The sequence below is a fragment of the Triturus cristatus genome, chromosome 8, assembly GCF_964204655.1.
Source record: "Triturus cristatus chromosome 8, aTriCri1.1, whole genome shotgun sequence".
Taxonomy (NCBI): domain Eukaryota; kingdom Metazoa; phylum Chordata; class Amphibia; order Caudata; family Salamandridae; genus Triturus; species Triturus cristatus.
In genome coordinates, this window is record NC_140591.1 from 1,419,353,225 (window position 1) to 1,419,373,238 (window position 20,014).

Sequence of the window (20,014 nt, forward strand, 5' to 3'; positions counted from 1 at the left end):
TGGAGCCAGGTGACTGTTGGGGAAAATGGTTTTCCGGATCCAGTCTGACGCCTGGGGATATTCTAAGTTAAGGAATCTGCGGCTAGATGTCTCTACCAGATACCATGATCGCGAAAGATATGACTTTCACTGTTCTAAAGCAATAGCTAAAGAGGGTCTGACTCAAACAAGACAAGGACATAAGGAAGCTGACCCACAGCCAGCTCACTCTCAGTGGACTGTACAAAGAGGTTGGCTCAACGTCATCAGGAGTTACTACAATATCATTCAGGGTCAATTTTCTGAAATTTGAGAAGATAATATTCAAAGCCAAACAGTCACAAGCTGAATAATGCACAAGACGTGAATCTAGATTAGGTTTCCATCACCAAAAAGACTAGCTTTACACTCCACATGGCATTCATCGGCATCTGAGCCCACTAAGCTCAGGTGTTCCCTTTGTGGGCAAAGCCCAATCATCACATAAGGCTGTTACATGGGTCACATGCTTACATTTTCTTTTTGCATTGAGTACAAGACTTGAGGCCAGAGCACTTTGGGAGAAATAAGCTAACCAGTGTGCTGTCCAAAAGTTGTAAATGCTGTAGAATAATTTTGTAGAAACTGAGTGCAAAAAAGAAAATGATGTCACATTTAGAAGCATCTTTGTGGAGCCAGACAATCATCTACGTAAATGTAGCTGGAGTTTTTCTTCTCGTTCCTGAGCTTTAGCAAATTCAGCCACAGTGCTTTGAAATACTAGTACAGTGTGCACATCCTGAAGGCAGAACAAAATACTATCTAAAGCACACCGACAATAAAAAAAAAAGCTGAAGGAATTGGACAAGATTTTGATTTACAAAGCAGCCAAGTCTTATTAAGTGACAAAATAGAGTTTTAGCTTATGCCAAAAACGAATCCATCCCAAAAACCATGCAAAATATCTCCTGTGCAACCCCACAACACTGCAAGAATCTCATGATGCTCCTTGAATAAAAATTACAAACCTCTGCAGATATTACACTGTTCCAACACCACTGCCCTCTCCACCACACGCATGTTCCTCATTCTTGTATTTCAAAGCAATGAAGGAGGGGGACATGAGGAAGTTAGCTAAGAGGACCAAAGAATCCTAATTATCAGTAAATTCATGGAGGGATGTCTTTATAAAACAATTTATTAGGACTAAATGTCCTTTTAATAAGGATTCTTACCTGATACACCTAAGGACACTGTCATTACACCTTTATTGAGGGATCCGCAGGCAGACCCAGTGTTTCAGGCCAATTATCAACTGGTCTGCTATCTAATGCACTAAAGCAAAATCCTCAAAAGAGGGTTGGAATCTGTGTGCAGCTGAATCTCCTCTCTCACAACTACCATTCATGATACAAGCCCTCTATAAATTACAAATCTGCACCGGCAAATAAGATAATGGAACTCCTCAATAATTGGATTATAACCAAAATTTGATCCGACAGTTCTCAACCTCTCAGAGGCTTAGGACATAGTTGACCACACATTACTACTGAATAGGCAACAAGTAGGGGCAAAGTTATATAGGATTTTTCCTTAATGGGAAATGTAGAACATTATTTTATGTATTATATAAATCACTTTTAATGGGTTTTATACTGCCGTATTTTTTAATGGTATATTGATTTTGTACTGTATTTTAAGCTGTGAATGATCATATTTTTGATCAAAAAAAAAAAAATATGTCATCTTTTCTCCTCAATTGTAGCAGACATGCTCAAATGTGTAGGGCAGAACTGCCAAATAAGGGATATTATTCAGAGTCCTTGTATGATTCTCCTTCTCAACCCTTGCTGTTCAACAGCATCATGTTCTCTCTGATAGAGGTCCTACAATAGTATGGCATACATTGTAGCCAGATGGCGTGTGAATGTACTAAAATGTCACCACATAAACCTGGGTTTGAAAGCATGAATAAAAGCCTTGTTGAATAGAGAAATCAACTTTAAAATCCTCTGCAATGTCCACAGAGCCTGCTGAAGCAAAAGCCCTTGCCATATCTGTTGCCAAGTTAGTAATATCTACACAACTTCCGCAATTGTTCCAGATACTGTCTTGCAGTTCCCACTAATCCGTAGGATCTGCGCGTTTGTTAGACAACATAAACTTTGGGTGAGGTGCCTAGAATGATTCCAAGTATCCCCGCAGAATACGTTGCCCTAGAGACCAGCTAGCTCACAGTGCCACCATAAGCCCCCCAACCTGAACACAGCACAAATGGTTTCAGGCAGCCGATGAACATAACAACCCTGACCCCTCAGGGATCACTGTAACAGATCTAGAACCCTTCCGCTCAGTCATTCGTGCTCTTTTGTTCTCAGAGACATTTACAGAGAAAATACAATGGTACTTTTTCAATATATTTATTGAACCAATGTTCTTCTTGTATAAAATACATGTGCTGTGATAATCAGTAGACAGGAGCAGATGAAAGTGATTACAAGCACCAAAAGAGTAAATAGCAGCTATAATTCCACCATGGTGCTAAGACAGAGTATATATGCTGGCATATAAAACAAGGCAGTTATCAGGCGTACTCTTACTATGCAATCCCTACTCTGTATGTCTAGAGTGTCTGTAGGTGTAGAGCAAAGAAACCCCCAAGAGATGATCCAACCCCATTACCTGGTGGGAGAGAATGTAGGATCCCGTCCTGGCCACGATCTGGCCACTCGTCAGAGATGTCAGACCACTGCGTGGTGAAGTCTCAGCATGCAGGGACCCTCGGTGTCAGCTGAAGTGCCTCCTCTGCTAATCCTTTGTGATGCTTATTATTTATAATAAAAAGCGTCCTTGCGATGTACATATAAATTAGCAATGTTATGGATATGTAGAAAGCCATGTCGCCCTACGGATGATGATAGAACAACATTTGTACATTGTGCGTAAAGACCTTGTACTTGGTGTTCAAGGCATGGTGGTAATGTTATGCAAAGCCAGATGCATAAACAGAAATAGTTTCAGAGAAACTAATCCAACATTGACACGCACGCGAATATGTGCAAAAGGTCACAGCAGTAATGTTATCGTGCAGAAAGAGGACCATGTAAGAAAATGTGCAGCTAAGTTACATTGGCCTTATCCGGGCACATAACAATACTTTCAATAAAGTGCTAGTGACACCAGTGTGTGCTATTTTAGATCCAGTCCCCTTTAAGAACTTCTGGCTCATGCCACGGAAACACTTGATGGGAAAGATCATAGAAAAGACAGTTGGTGTTGAATTCAAAATCTAGCTTGAAAAATGCTGTAATTTAGATGATGAACAGCCAGCCTTTGCCCTTAGTATAGTATTAAATCCACATTGGTGGATGCTTGGGATGAGTTGTTACTGTCAGAGGTGTTTGTCTCCGTTTTTAGTTGGACCTGTCTGCAGCCTTCAACAACTTTGGGCTAGTGCTGCTCCTGGAAAATGGCAATTGGTGTTTGAAACTTTTGAGGACACTTTACCTTGCTTTACCTCTTTTATTTAGAGTAGACCGCAATGCATAAAGCTCAGAATGCACTGGTCATTGACTCTATCTATTAATTGGAAGCTCCCCAGAAATATCCTCTCTCTCTGCTAATGGTTTATGTTTACATCAGACTACTGCGTCTGCTGATATAGTCCGAAGGGCTCTAATTTCACTCCTTTGCAGACGGCACTCATATCTACCTATGAGTAGCAAGTCTGTCTAACATTTTTGAGATCCTCAAACTGTACGGGAGCCCATGGCTTAAACGTTAATGCAGAGGGAATTTTGATAGGTCCTAAGCACTTAACAGTCCTTATCTTCTCTATGAACTTTACCCCCTACACTGTTAGGACTCCTCATTAGCCTTTTTGATTCAGAAAGAATCTTGTCTTCATATGTGGTGCAGAGAAAATCCCAAATTCCCATACTGACAGGGTGCTCAATGACTGCTGGTTTAAAATTCACCAAATCTGAATAGGTTTTTGTACTGTGGCCTCCAACAATTGCTGCTGTGACTAATTACAAAGTTGATTACAGTAATTCCCTATTTGGGAGACCTCCAGATATCAACTGAGAGGACATTAATATATCCAAAGTGCAACTATTCCTATAATCTTTGAGCTGTAAAAATCACTGACAGAGTCTCTCAAGAAAGACTGTCTACTGGTTACCTGCGAAAGAAAGGATTGATTTGTTTAAACACCTGAAACACCTGAAAAAAGAGTAACCATATTTAAAAAATATTTAAAATAGCATTTGCCATTTGTATAATTCCATACTAGATATGTATTCTATCGCTCAATACTACCACTGCTGTTACACATAGAGGAAATATGAGCGCCGATATTTGCTTTTTTTAAATCCATCCTCTTGATATTTAAGTGATTCCAGACAAAGGGACGGACAAACATCATATCAAAAATTTTCTTAGTCATTCATCCTATACTTTAATCTTTTGTAAGAGAGTAGTTTCCCAATTTTCAGCAGTCATTGATGTGGGCGAGTGGTCTGGCACCACTTCCGCAAGATACATTATTTAGCAACTAAAAGCACTTGATATCATTCCTCTTCTATGTTTATGTAATGTTGGAATGCCTGAGAAATGCAAGAGGGATATAATTATCAATCCTGGAATACTTCTCATACAACTGATTCATTCTTAAAAGCAGTTCACATTAAAAGCTCACAGTAAAAGGGTCACATTGGACATTTCCACAATATGGGAGTAATATCAAAGAATGTTTCCATACATCTCCAACAATTAGTATTGGATGGTAGTCTAAGTCTTTGCATTTTCAGTGGCAACCAATGCTAGTTTTGTAGTAGCTTAAACGGAAGCAAATTTAACCTCACTTCTTGTCCACCTTCATTGTGATAGTCCAGGATCCTGGCCAGTGCTTTAATTGGAAACACAGAAGTGCAGGTACTCACTCTGCAGATACCTGTTTACTTCTGAGAAATGCCAGTACTCTCCCATTAAATGTATTGCGGTAGTACTAAGAAGTGCCAGTGCTCTCCCTTTCAAAAGAAAGAAGTGCAGGTACTCAGTGCCGGACAGTACCTGCCCATTTAAAGAACTGTCCTAGACCACAGTAAACCACAGAACAATCCAAACTCCTTACCCACTATCATTTAAGATTCTTTGCTACCCGACCTACAAAAGCTTGATTTATTGATAGAGTCTATAAGAAGACACGTCCTCAATATTGCTCAGACAGGCCAAACTTGAAGTTAAAGATTAACTGATGCATTTCATTGCATTACTTAATTTTCTAGAAACTCCTAGTGTTGTATGTATCTCACTTTTTTCAGAATCAGCAAGATGAAATGCCTTATGATAATTAAAAGCAATAATTGAGCTTTCTTGATAATACCTTTTAAGCAATAAATTCATTTATCAATCCAGTACTAACATCTAAACAGTGTTTGTCAATGTGCATCTTGGCATTTGACCAAATATGAACTTGCAAACCTATATGTAAGTCAACCTAAACAGTTAATAGTGATTTGTGCCAGCATTTATTAACGCTATATAAATTGATATTCACAAGTTGATGTATTCTTTTCCCATATATAGATTCTAAGACTCAATTGTCTCAGTTTGGCTTTGTCTTAGAGCTAGGGAAAAACTGAAAACTGTGAAAAATGATAACCAAATAATATGCCATAAGGAAGTTTAAGTTCTCTAATGTTGGTATTAATAAATAATTTTGCCATTTTTGTAACTTCTTTAATTATGCAGTTTACAATAGAGCTAACAAAGATGTGCCCTTTCCCAGACGCAGACATGCAGTTAAGAAAATTACCCCAGAATGCCCTGTGCAGGTTCAGATTAAACCATGATGTGTAGGGAGGAGTGAATGGCGCCAGAGGGCCTTGCCATATCCTGTGTAAAACAGCCAAGGAACGATACAGGTGAGCTGAAGCTCTATGGAACCTTAATCCGCCGCAGGAGCGTTGCCAGAGTGTGGCACCGAACAAGTAAGGATGAAATACTTACAATGTATTCAAAATGGAAATAAGCCTATCATTTTCACATTTTGGGATGGCTGTACCTGGTTTAGGGATTACTGTAATCAATGCCCAATTTAATTTCGGGTAGAATATTCTATTGTGGCAAGTGTCCCTAAATGGTTTGCAAAATGTAGAACTGTATACTTTTTGTTTAATAAAACATAGTCACTTGGGGAACCTCATTTGATAAGTCGTTGATGACTTGTGTTAGCATCTTGCAGTCTATTGTTAGTGGAATCTTTGGTGACCCAAAAGGATCAATACAAAGAGTATGCCTGTTGATTTAAAAGTAGCTTTTTATTGCTTTAGGTGAGCATCTTTGCTCTGCTGTGTTGTAATTGTTTACTTGTTTGATGAGACTGAGACATGACATTTCTTTTAATGTGTACTGGATTGCTATTGTAACAAATTAATAGATGTAAATGATATGATGTTCACTCCACTACAACATGGCAGCCATTGTACGTTTACTTATTTTAGATCTATTAAGCTTCTCCTTCTCAGATTTCCTCGCTCTGTACCTTCTCATGTGAGCCAGCTTATCAGCAACACCCCTTCCCTGTATTGTAAGTCAGTCCTATCTCACCACCGCATCACTGCTAATAGTAAGACTGCTTTCCCCCACAATGTGACTTTCTTTGCGATGTTCCTAAACTTTGTCAAAGCAGCCTCACCAACCCAGCTGAAAGCTGTGCACTTCCCGTCAGACTGCCATGTGGGGGTTTGATCATTATTTTGCAGGTTGCTCCAAGAGATGGTACCTCACCTAAGAACAATATGGCAAACTGGATTTAAAATATCCAAATTTGATGTTTCTGTATGAGTAAATGCTTAGCTGACCAGAGTTTTGTGTAGTGGTGATATATGGTACAACACTGAGTTAGGGGGCTGAGGGGAGTGAGGCAAAGGGGATATCCAGCATCAGTCAGCCATTTTAAATGCCCCCCAGGCAGAATTTAAAATCCTCAACTGGTCTATCGGTATCATCCTGGATCACCACATAATTATCTTGAATAAACCTATTTCCTATTCACACATTTCCCACCATTGCTAGATAAGGATGGTGGGTTAGGTCACACATCATCCAACACCAAACTATACCTTAAAGCTTTTACATTCTGGTATTTCTACTGGGCAGGTAATAAGAACCCTCTCCTAGCCTATAAAGACGTTCTGACCAGTATCCACTTGTTAACAGCATCCCACCTTTGCAACTCCATTTTTACACTACTTTCAACAGACTGGGTCGATTGAACATCCATCCTCCTTGAGGCTCATGTCTCTCAAGCAACAGTGACTAGGTAGACATTATATGTTAGCCGTAGGATGTTATAAAAGTACGGGTGCCTGGGCCCAAGAATTTCTGGAGTAAAACTTAATGAGGAATGAGAGGTAGCTTCATCACCACACTGCATATAGATTAAACACAACTAAAACCTGTGAACAGAAGCACAACTACAATTTCTGCTTAGTTACTTGAAAAAAAACATTTAGAATGTGATCTCCAAGTGCTCTGAGGAGGGGAAGGTATCTTGGGTGCAAGCAAGCCACAACTATATAGCAGATACTCTTAACAGTTGCACATATTTCTACTAAGGGGAAGTTGCACAATATTAAACTCCTACCTTCTGCAAAGCCATTTGCCGTTCAATGAAGTCAGATACGCACCCCCATATAGTGCTGACATCTACAATGAAAGCAAAAAAGGTCAGCTGCATCACACTCAAATGTGTTATGAATACATTATTCAAGTAAAAGTATTAGAAATATACTGTCCTTAACTAGATTATAAAAAAAATATATTTTGTTGCTACATAATGCACATTAGCATGCTTCCTCATGACAAAGGATGGATGAATCAGATATTATTGAATTCTAATTCCTCCCACATCTGAGATCTGTAAGAATTATTCCACATGGGAATACACTGTGCAAATGGAAAAGGTGCAATGCTGGTATAACGTAGAGAACCAAATAACAGCAATGTACTAGAGATCAGGGTGTTTGGCATTTTTTTAAATCTTCTTTTTATTACAGTGTTAAAGCAAAATTACATATGCACCACTCATTGGTCTTTCACTCTTCCGAAAACATATCAGCACATTACATCAACTTTCTGTATTGCTTTTTACACAAGTTTAGTCAGTTTCCACCCCATTCAGTAATTTCCATCCTCCAACCCCCTTTGTCTAGTTTGGACAGTAGGGGTGGTGCACAGAAGGCCTCTATACTCGTTCCATTTATTCCAAGCCCTTCCCCACTTTTGAGGACAGACCCTGTTCTGGTAGAATTTTTTTTCCGGCTACATGCACCAGTCCATATCTTTTCTCCATTCGGTGTTTGACATCTTTATGCTTCTTTGATAAAAATTGGGACTTACCGATGTTTAATGCTCTACTTACATTGGCAAGCCAGAAATGTGCCCTTAGGAAGGTCTGACAAGATCCCCTGGTGTAAACAAATATAAGGAATGAAGAACGTTGCTATGAATATAATGGGTGACTATTTGATCTAAAAGGTTAGAAGAAAAATATATTTACAGTTCTAGGCAGGTTTCCAACATGTGTATCTCATACCAGTGAACATGGATCTTCCAACAAATGTTCCAGAGATTACAGAGTACAAATTACACTGTGTGTATAGAGGTTCCTCTGTGGCTCCCTTATAAAAATCATATTCTTTACTATGTCTTCTTGGTATTGCCTTAGAAAATGCACTCCACATTACACAGCTAGGTCGGAGGATTTGGAAATGAGCAATGGCCTTCTCAAACAATATGGTCATGCAAGCTTTGATGAAGGGCATGGGTACATCGGGCTACAAGTTGAGGCAGTAAATACGATATGTTATGCTATGTGTCGGAAGCTGGGCTCCCAATAGCAAATGCCTTATTGGGTGCCTAATGATTTGGTCAAGAGAGAATATGAGCCCACCTCTCTCCAGCCGCAGACTCCCCAAAATTAATATACAAGGTAGAGTGACATCCAATAATGGAAACCAATCAAGAATAAAAATAAAATAAGTCAATGGATAGTAATTGAAATCACATACTTATTGAGACACATAAAAAGTACATGGCAAAGTATGAATTACATATACATGAATAGAAACAAAGAAGGCATGAGAGCCTCTCAGAGTCCCAACAATTATCTATACGATGGAAAGGACAATGATGAACAATGGATCAGATACAATAAATAAATACTGAGTAAAAATAAATATACCAACATAAACAGAGTGAGCAAATTCTAAGAGACACAATAAAACTACAAGGCTATTAAATAAGGCATCAATCACCTAAAACTACATAGATTACTTTCTTAGCAGTAATGAGTTTCCCTTTCTCAATAACTAAAAATTTTGCACTCCTGTAATATAAATGCTCCCCAAAGTACACAAGAACATGGAGAATTCTCCTGGGAGTCCCATTCTTCCTGGGTGCGTTCTATCCTAGAAATGTTAGGAAGATATATTGATTTCTTTATCAAATACATTATACCCCTTACTGAGACCAATGTTAAAGGCAGTCGCCTCTTCATCAACCTGACTGTGGGGATTTGGATTTTGACCCTTCTAAACTCTTGAAATGGAGTCTTTATATACCAACAACCATCAAGAAGGGGAAATACACGTGATAGAGGTTCTACATAACAACAGACCAGCACCTGTCCCAGTATCCATCACCATTATCATTTAATTGCTCAGGACTGCCCTCACAAAAAATGTATTTCTGTTTAATGGTACAAATGACTACCAATGCAGAGGTACATCGAATGGAGCAGATTTTGCACACAACTTTGCAGTCCTCTTTGCAGGCTCCTTAGGAACATCACGTATCCTGACAACGCCAATCCTTTCCATTAAAAAAACTGCCTATGGAAAATATACACAGATGATGTATTTATGATTTGGTCAGCAACAAAGAATAGATTCCCTCGATCTAACTGTCAGGATCTCAAACCACCAATTGTATACTTCGCTAATTAGAAAACCTACTTAGAGGGACAGACACCTACATAGAGGGACACCCTGTTACAATACAACAGTTTCCATCCCCGAGCATTGCGCAACGGCCTCCCTTTCAGACAATTCCTGCATATTCATAGGAACTCAAAATTAAAAAAATGCCTTTTTTCAAAGAAGCAAACACTCTGCCCTGTGAACTAATTGACAAAGGGTACCACAAGAGATTAGTATGACGTTCTTTATAAAGGGCTTGGCACTCACACAGGGACATACAACTCAAACCTAAACCCAAACACTCCCTTAAAAAATCATGTGTAACCACATACCGTCCTATTACTAGACTTATTTTCTTTTAAGCTGTGTTGCTACCTGCAGGATCACCTTATAAGGGCCTACAAGCCGAGTATCTACACTAGCAAAATGCAATCCCTACCTCCGGTGAAAGGGCATTACAAATGTGGCAATTTAATTGCCTTCAGCTTCACCTCCAATACCAAGGTTTCCGATCATCACCACATACAACTGGACCTTGACTTCTCTTCGAAATGTAATTCAAAGAATGTGATTTACTGAATTCCCTGCCGTGTAACTTAATCAATATTTATCAGACCTCAAAGAAAGTGAAAGCCTGTCTCAGCAAGCACAGGAGCAGAATCCACTGCAAAGCACTTAATGCTACTTTTGCAGATTATTTCACAGCAGCCAAACATTGCAAGAACGACATGGCAGGTCACTGACATGGTGAGAAATCGCCCAAGAAGTGATGACATTGTTTTAACAAGTAGTAGGATTGAAGGTAGGTGGATCTTCTGATGTCAATCAATACCCAATGACTTGTACACATTAGAAGAACAGAACTCTCTTGACTAACTAGACTAATATACCACTTTACCATATTCGGACTACCGCTTGTGTACTGTGTTCATCTGTCGCTATGCCTGCTATTCAAATTGTTCTTACTGTATCATTATACAATGGCCCTGTCTCAATGTGATTTTATGTAATTGTTCCCTTAATTTATGGTCTTATAATTTTATTGTATTTATTGTGTCTCTTGGTATTTGTTCCCTCTGTTTATGTTCATATATTTATTTTGACTCATTATTTATTTATTGTATCTGATCTATTTTTCATCATTGTCCTTTCCATCCAACAGATAATAGTTAGGACCCTAAGAGGCTTTCATGTACTTTTTGCCTCCATTCATATACACATAATTAATTCTCTGCCATGTACTCATTTTCTGTGTTTTAATATGTTTGTGATTATAATTATTATCCATTGATTTATTTTGTGCTTCTTCATAATTAGTTTACACTGTCAGATCTAACTCTACCTTGTATATTAATGATGATCTATTCATAGTTTCAACTACTTGTACTGAATTTGCCCTGCAGCCATCTCCCTTTAGGCACACCGTAGCTGCCTTTAAGTCGCTGCAGGCCCACGCATCCTGCCCTAAGCGCGCATGCACATCAACGCAGTTAACCGAGGTTTTTCTCTAGTCTTGTTGAATCCCAGGAATGGTTTCCTTGTTAAGCGCCACTTGCAGATCCGACAGAGCTTCCTTTCTGAATTGCTTCCATTGAGCGCACGATCCTTGCATGCCGCGCTCACTGAACTGGGACCTGAACTGGTCCACCGAGCCCAGGCCTGTAAATCTGAATCTCTGCAAAGAGCATGTGATTCTTACACGCCGCTCTATACATCTTGACTACTGGGCCTCCATTCTTACCCAACCTGTTCCTTTGATTTATCATCGTGGTTTGCACAGTGGGCAGTCCAGCCCACAGCTGACATTTTCCCGAGTTAACTGACTCCTACACACCTCACCATCATCGATCTCCATTTCTGGTACCAGATTGCCTGTATTTTTTGGGAACCCATATTCTCGACTTCTGGCGGTAAGAATCACTACCCCCTATTACCTGTTGGTGTTCCTCACTTATTTGTCGGAACTCCCACACTTTTTTTTTACTTTTTACTGATTGTAGTAATTTTCCCCCACAAAATTACTCCACTATCCCCTCCTATCCTGCTCATCAGGAGCCCTGACCCACGTAAGTCTTCTTCCTTGGCAAATTCCAAGTTTTTCTGTTTATTACCCACCCTTCATCTTCTGTTATATTCGTTTTTGTTTAATGTCCTTTTATTAACTCAGATCCTTGTGTTCACTTGTATCCTAATGATGACCACACATTAATCACAGGTCGAAGCACCATTGACTCCAGACGCCATATATACTTGTATTGGCCCCACTCCTGCAAACTAAACCCAGAGTCAAGCGTCATAATTCTTGTTGTTTTTTTTTGTACATATGCACTTGTCCCTTTTCTATTGACTATTCACTTTTTTCACTGCTTGAGCACTTGATTCACATAATTATCTACAATTCAATGATTATTTTTGTAAATAAACTGTATTAAGTACATTTTGCTTTCGTTGCTTCTGATATTTATTGATCATGTTTATAATTGTATATTCTGATGAATGTTTTCAGTGTGGATAGCAGCTGCATCCACCGATTCATTGAGTAGTATTTTTGTAAATGAGTCTACAGGGAACCAGTGTTGTTTGTTATGTACTACTGATTCCTGTTCCAGCAGACTGGGCTTACCCTTGTTTTCCTCTGTCATGGTCAGGTTCCAATGAGAGCACTAATCCAATTCCAATGGGCTTTGCATACCATTAAGGTGTTAAAGTGCACATAGTGCATGGGTACTTTTTAAAGAAGGCGTTCTTTATTTCACATAATCTTACATCACACCAAAATGTACTATCCAGAAAGGATAAACTCTGTACCATCTGAAAATTTAGAGATCACAACCTTATCTCCATCTAACACTCCTTGCCTTACATTGTTAGTACATGCCATGGTTTTGCTTTCACATACCACAGTTTATTCAATAGGTTGTTTAAAACTCACTTCCATGGAAGGGTGTGAAAGACTTCAAGGCACAACTTGTTACATAAATGAGAAGATTCATATTGTGGTATTGGGCTAGTCGGTGTGTGTCGCGTGAGGGTCGCTTGAGGCATGTGGAATGTGTGAGGTAAGAAAGTGGAGTCTGGGATTCTGTGTGAGACGGTTGGGGTTGAGCGTTGAAGGCAGATGTCTCCGGTGTCGCTTATGCTGTACTACCAATAAAGAACCTCTTCTTAACTACTTACCGCCTGGAGATCCTTCCTTCTTCACACATATCAATATCAGTGTATGCTTGAAGAGGTTCCAATAAATGCCTCTTCATGTACAAATACACTGGCCCACTTCTGGCAGAGTTACTCTGTCACAATACACAGCCCTTGAGATTTTCCAAGCACAGTCTAATCTGTTGGATTAAAAATTCGCTTTAGTCACTTCTCCCAGAAATCCATGCTCTCATGGATAATGGGTGCCATGTTCTAAGAGTAAATTCTTCTTGCTACGGGGAGCTCTCAACTTCCCTCTATTTCCTAACTGTACAAATGACTCTGAAATGATGTGGTGGATAATGCTTGTCTTATCATGGCAGAGCTTCTGAGGTCCCCTCCTGTCCCCATTTCACTTGTTGACAGTTTGATGAAGCTTATTTCCATTTTAATTCAAAAGACATTAAATTAATATTCTTAGCATACGTTTTTACCAACAACCAGCACAATCTCTATCTGAAATAGTTTGTTTATTGAATGCACAATACCCAATGTCAGCTTTTCTTCATGTGTCTAATGATAAATGGTGTAGTCTTTACCTTTATGAAAATTAGGAAAGATCTACTGCATGTCTCTAAATGTGTTTTGGTGGCAATTCCAGTATCTTTTGTGCCTTTACATGGTAATTGCTGTCAGGAGTTCTATCGGCTCTCATCACTGCAGGTGCCAACATAATACTCGCCAGGCTCCAGCGAGAAATCCAGCACAACCTGGCACCACCCCACCCACTACTCCAATGCAGACAGTGTCACTGTGCTTAACATCTAGCTGGAATGTACTATGCAAATGCTGGCAACAACTGGTTGATTCTAACCATCATCATGAGCTCTGTGCAGCATGTTTTCTACCAGATCCACAAGCTGCTACGCATGGTGGTCCCATGCTACTGCCACCGGTGAGGTGGGTGATACCCAGCTTTCTCCTAGCGCTATTGTTCAAGCACCTTTGTGCTCACTGATCTAGCCCACACCTCTACTTGGCCTGGATGAATATTTACTTGATCCACCTCTCCGGTCAACACCTGCTTCTTCACTGTTGGTTTTGTCAATTCTCACTCTGAAGTAACTGCTGTGGGCAGAAGGAGATGGCATCTATTTTGAGTCACTATAGATGCATCTTCACTTCTCCTGCAGGCCAGGTGTGCCTTTTCTCTTCAGTAGCCTCTTATCCCACCAGGGGGCCCCCATGCACCCAAAGCCAAATTGAATATCTGTGAGACTCAAGGGCATCTCTTCACATTCTGCACAGGGGTCCATCATTTTGCGTTATGTCGCTGACTTAGGCCTCCATTAAGAGCAGCACGGCATCCCAGATATAATGTTTGTGTTCAGTAAAATCAACTGTGGGACCTGGATTAATAGGACTTTACTGGGTCCTATGGTATTGGATATATATTTTTTTTCGCAATGCCATATTTTGCTTCAGAGGTGGAAGAAATTGCAGATGTCTCTTGAGGCATTCCTTCAATAGACTGCAATTGCAAATGTATTTATATAGAACTTATGACCCCTGGCGAGGCACTGAAGTTTTTTTCGGCGAGTAGCACGCTCGTCCAGAATCCTAGATTAGTAGGTAATAGGGTAGTACAAATATTTGCTTTTGTTTTTCTTGTGCACTAGATTTGTTATGTTTGTGCTCTTGGTATCCTGGGTATTTAGAAAATGAGAATTAGTAAGACTGTTTTTATAATTAGTGTCTGCGAGTGCTTTTTAGCTGGGTGGCATGTCTAAAAAGGAGTGGTGAAATTTTGATAACAATGTTTAGGAGTTCATGGTAGTCGGAAAGGTTTGAGATGAGTCAGAGGGACAAGGGGTGGTATATATGTATATATATATTACCTATTGGCCGTCACCAGTAGGTAGTTACAGTTAGGTCCTAGTTTCCATAGATAAAGCGTTTTTTGTTTTGCTAATAACATTACTGCCGTTTGACAAATCTTCACAACATTTTCAAAACTAGTGTGCCACTCACGTTAACTGCTGTCTTGAAAGTCTTGGGGTGATTCATCAAGCGGTGCCAAGAAAAGAGGGGGGTCGCAATCCGTAATGTCCTCATGCAATTTCCTATAGGGATTTTGAACACGACTAAAGCCCGAACTGTATAACAGAATTACACCAAAGTTGGCATAAAGCTGGATCTTGGTCCAGAAAGATCTCTTTTGTAATTTGGTGTAAATACATTCAGTAGTTTTGGAGTTATTGTAGAAAAAAGAAATTTGTATATCTAGGGACAAAAATCCTCAGCAGATCCGACAGATCTGAAAATGTGATCTGTTTGGCTGCCAACACTTCAACCAGGAAGTGTTGACAGCCATCTTCTGAGTCCCAAGAAAAAAGGCAAAAAAAACATACGCTGGCAGGGTAGGAATACCCTGACCCCCCTAGGCCTGGTGGTTTGGTCCCACAGGCACCCTGCCAGGGGCCAAAAGATTCTTCTTGGTTGTGGTCTCCTGCGCTTGCTTTTCTTTGCCCTTCGGGTGGGCAAAGTCCCGGGAGGACACAACTTTTATATTAAGGGGGAGGGTGGAGTACACGGCTCCCCCACAGGGCCGATTTCGGCCCTTGGGGCCCCATCCCCCAGGGCCTGGACATATTACAATATGGAGAGGGGGGCTGTGTGGCCCCCCTCCCGGGCCATATTCGGCCCCGAGGACCCCATCCAAAGGTGCCAAGCCATTTATACAGGAAGGGGGCCACGCGGTACCCTTCTCGGAGCCATTAATGGGCCTCAAGACCCCATCCCCCAGGGCCAGGCTCCTGCTATGTCCCGGAGTGGCTACCCCGGGGACACAGTATGCTTGCACTTGCTTGGTGGGAGCAATTTTAAAGCTCCAGCCAAGCGATGGTAACCTATTACCCTGGTACGATTTAAATGGGCTGATCGAGGGGACTCTTTCAAAGTTCAAATATTTACAACTGAAAAGTTGGGAGCAAAGTAGAAAATCGACATTGGGTACAGGCAATATTTTAGAAGATCAACTGGTAACCAAACCACCAGGAAATAAGGAAGTAGCACTCTGGTACTGGCACCTTTCAGTACACCATGGACGGAGAGTTCACTTTGGCCGAGGAGCTATGGGGAAATTACTTGCCGAGGGAGCAGCTGCAGAATATTTGGCAAGTATCTATGCGCACACTTTACCTCATTGTCAAACCTGCTTTTTTAAAGGAACCACCTTTTTTCACTCCATAGGGCATATATATCACCCGAAAAACTATCCAAGATGGGGAAAGGAAGTCGAACCAGCTGCGCTAAATGTGGGCTAGAAAAAGTAATGGACGTGCATATGTTCTATAAATGTCCCATAATTAGCGACCTCTGGAACAAAGTGGAAACGACAATGTCAGGTATTTTGGGTCAGCATATAAAGGTAAGCCTTCCTTTGGTTATCTTTGGCGTAGTTGATGAACTTGTGAGCAGTGTCAGAGATACGCTGTTTTATGCAATGCTACTAGCCAGAAGAGAAAGAAACATGTTGGAAATGGGTGAGTAATATACCACCACAGCATTCAGAGTGGCTGGAGTCCCTCATATATATTTCTAAGATGGATCTATCCGGGAAAAGGTCTAAGAAGAAAGCTTTCTGGAATCTATTATTGTTATGGTTGGAGAGCCTGGAATGGTTGCTATAAAGTTTTTTAGGTTAATTGTTTGAACAAGATCATAAATATGTCCAATGATTACACCAGCTAACAACTCCTAGACTGCTACAGGGCCCGGTCATATTTCGGAAATTACAAGCAGTTCCGGTGTTTACACCGTCTGAGACAGATAGCCGCAGAAAGGCTGGTGCCTATTGTAGTATGCCCGTCAGTGGTCAGCATCTCTCCCTATAAGAAGGGCAGAAAAAATGGACATTATATATATATATAATTTTAGAATATGTTGGGCTCTAACACAATAAGAGAAATTTTTGAACAGATATACACACACAGATTGTGTTCAAATATATGTATATGTTCATTCATCGTCATTTTTTATATATTTATATATTTCATGATTTTTTTTTCTCTTGACCTTTTGAGAAGCCATAAGTGGCACCAGTGACAATTATTCAACCTCATTCCATCAGGATCAACATGAGTGTTATTTTACTGCATTTTATTCAATTTTATCATATTTTTATTTGGGATTACCATTAAAAATTGGGCCCAAATTTTCTGAAACGATATCACTAGTATTTAAAGGTGAGCATTACAGGATTTAGCCAGAGATTTCATTTGAAGGTTCAAATAACAATAGCTCGATATTACTAATATTGAAAGGTGAGCATAACAGGATTTATCCTGAAATTTTACGTGAAGGTTCAAATAATAATGACCTACCATACACCTATGCTGATTAACCATCAAGCGGAAATGAAATTTATAAAGGAAACCTTTGTTGAAGTACTGCCCAATCAGATGACATGATGTATAAAATGTAAAAAAATGTTTTTCCTTTAAATACCGTATGCCATTGGATAAACTGCGTCATGTGATCAAGTCCCCCAGGAGGGATGAAACGCGTAATGGCTGCCTTGTTTGTTTAAGTCTTGAATAAACGAACAGATATTTGAAAAGAATCTTGTGGTCCGTGCTCCCTTCTGCTCAGCTGGTCGGATACGAGAGAGGAGAGTGCTTTGCCGATATATATATATATATATATTCACTTAAAAAACCATAGGTTTCACATATGTTATAGTTAGCTGGACATTTCACTCGTGAAAAACCATTGAAATTCCCCCGTTATAGTTAGTGCAGGCAACTATAACTCACGCGACCGCAATCCTCTGCTGATGACGTCAGATATTACATCACTGTATTTAGACATTTATTTACCCATGTCTTCTTCCATTAATTTTTAGCTATACATATATTACAAATATTTTTTTTTCAGAAAGACACATATGTCATCAGTGATGTAATATCTGATGTCATCAGCAGAGGATTGCGGTCGCGTGAGTTATAGTTGCCTGCACTAACTATAACGGGGGAATTTCAATGGTTTTTCACGAGTGAAATGTCCAGCTAACTATAACATGTGTGAAACCTATGGTTTTTTAAGTGAATTTGCAAGGTTTTTTAAATGCTAATTCGGAACTATAACGTGTGTGAAACCTATGTTTTTTTAAGTGAATTTGAACGGTTTTTTAAATGCTAAGTTATGTATTTTTTTTTTTTTTTTTTTTAAGTTTTTTCACCGTGCGCGTACCGTACGCGCACGGTGCGCTTCGCACTGAAGCGGGCAGGGAAACAAATAAAATAACTGCCCTGCCCACAGTAGTAGCATTGTTTGCTGCTCCCTACAAGCGGGAGCAATGCCGGCTCCAGCTAGAGGAGGGGAGCAGGCTGGGGCAGTGGGGCATTGGGACTCCACCTGCAGCCCCCAACTGACAATAGCCAGACCCTGGGAAATGGGGTCCCAGGGGCTGAAATTGGCCTGGGGAGGGTGGCCAAGTAGCCCGCTTCCCAATTATTAGAAGATTAGTCCCAGGGGGATGGGGTCCCCAGGATGGGGGCAACGTGCTCTCTTCCCACCTATATGTATGGCTGGGTCCTGGAAGATGTACCCGAATTCAGCCCGGTGAGGGGGCATTGTGCCCCCCTCACAGATTGGCTGCCTTTGGTGCCGTGCACAGCGGGGGGTTGGCTGAATGCAGAAAGTTGGGCGCAGGCCGTGTGACCAACCCCCACTGCTTTAAAAAAAAAAACATAGAAATTTACTGAAAAAAACAATGGTTACAGAGACGTTACAGTTATGAAATAGAATTTAAAAAACCTTAAAAATTCCCCCCCAAAAAAATCCAAAGGTTACAGGATTTACACACACAAAACCATAGAAATTCAGCAGTTATAGTTAGAGGGAGAGTTATATCAAGAAACTATAACTAGTGCCCTAAGATAACTATAACTCGTGCCTTCGCCATGCACTGCTACTTACCCCACATATTACATCACTCATGACATGTTCTATGACATTACTAATAATATCAGTACAATATTTGCTGTAAAATTATTGATGATATAAAGGTGTATGACAGGGGCGCAAATTACAGTTACCTTAGAGCATGAGTTATAGTTTCTTGATATAACTAACTATAACTGCTGAATTTCTATGATTTTGTGTGTGTAAATTCTGAGCCTAACTATAACATCCCGGTAACCTTTGTTTTTTGTGTGTGAGTATATATACACACACACGATTCTTGGCAAACCCCTCGATATAAATGCCCATATGTAAATTGAAGCAGCAATATTTACAAGGTCTGCTGTCCACATTTTACAGGTGGTACATTATCAATGGTTTGAAATAATTGCAATTAACTTATATACATAAATATACACATGGCACTTATTGTAGTTATTAGTAGAAGGCATAACCGTTTATATATACACCTATATGTACAGAGTAGCATCCATTTTGACATGATATGATACACACATGCATATTGTGGTGTAATATATAATTTTCCCCTTCAATAAATGTATGTTGCTTATAACAAGATGCATAGTTCAAAGTACAATGATGTGTACTTGTATAAGATCAGCTCTTTTCCATACCGTGTGAAGTACAGTTTGTCATGTCTGAATGAAATCTTAAACATCAAGCTACATGGTGAGTTTTGTTTTACTTCAATCATCCCATCACTAGTCATGCAAATGTAATAATGTATGTACCTTCTCTCGATGATATATGAGTTGCTTATATGATAAACTCACACAGTGACTCAACTACTCACTAAAGGCTACTGTGAGGCATGATGCATACCAAAAGTCATCTACAAATAAATGTTCTCTTGTCAAATGTATACTTTATTTTTTTCAGGTCAAAATAACATGATATCTACCATGTGAATATTTACTAAGTACATTAATAACTGTAAAAAATGAAAT

General features: G+C 39.8%; 1 protein-coding gene across 1 annotated transcript in view; it reads right to left on the reverse strand.

The window, feature by feature from the left end:
• Positions 1-20,014, reverse strand: part of CCDC81 (coiled-coil domain containing 81) — a 316,574-nt gene that overhangs the window by 259,769 nt on the left and 36,791 nt on the right. The window contains exon 2 of the mRNA XM_085623150.1: positions 7,610-7,671. Within this exon, the coding sequence (XP_085479276.1) occupies positions 7,610-7,671 (62 nt within the window). The remainder of the gene's footprint in view (positions 1-7,609; positions 7,672-20,014) is intronic.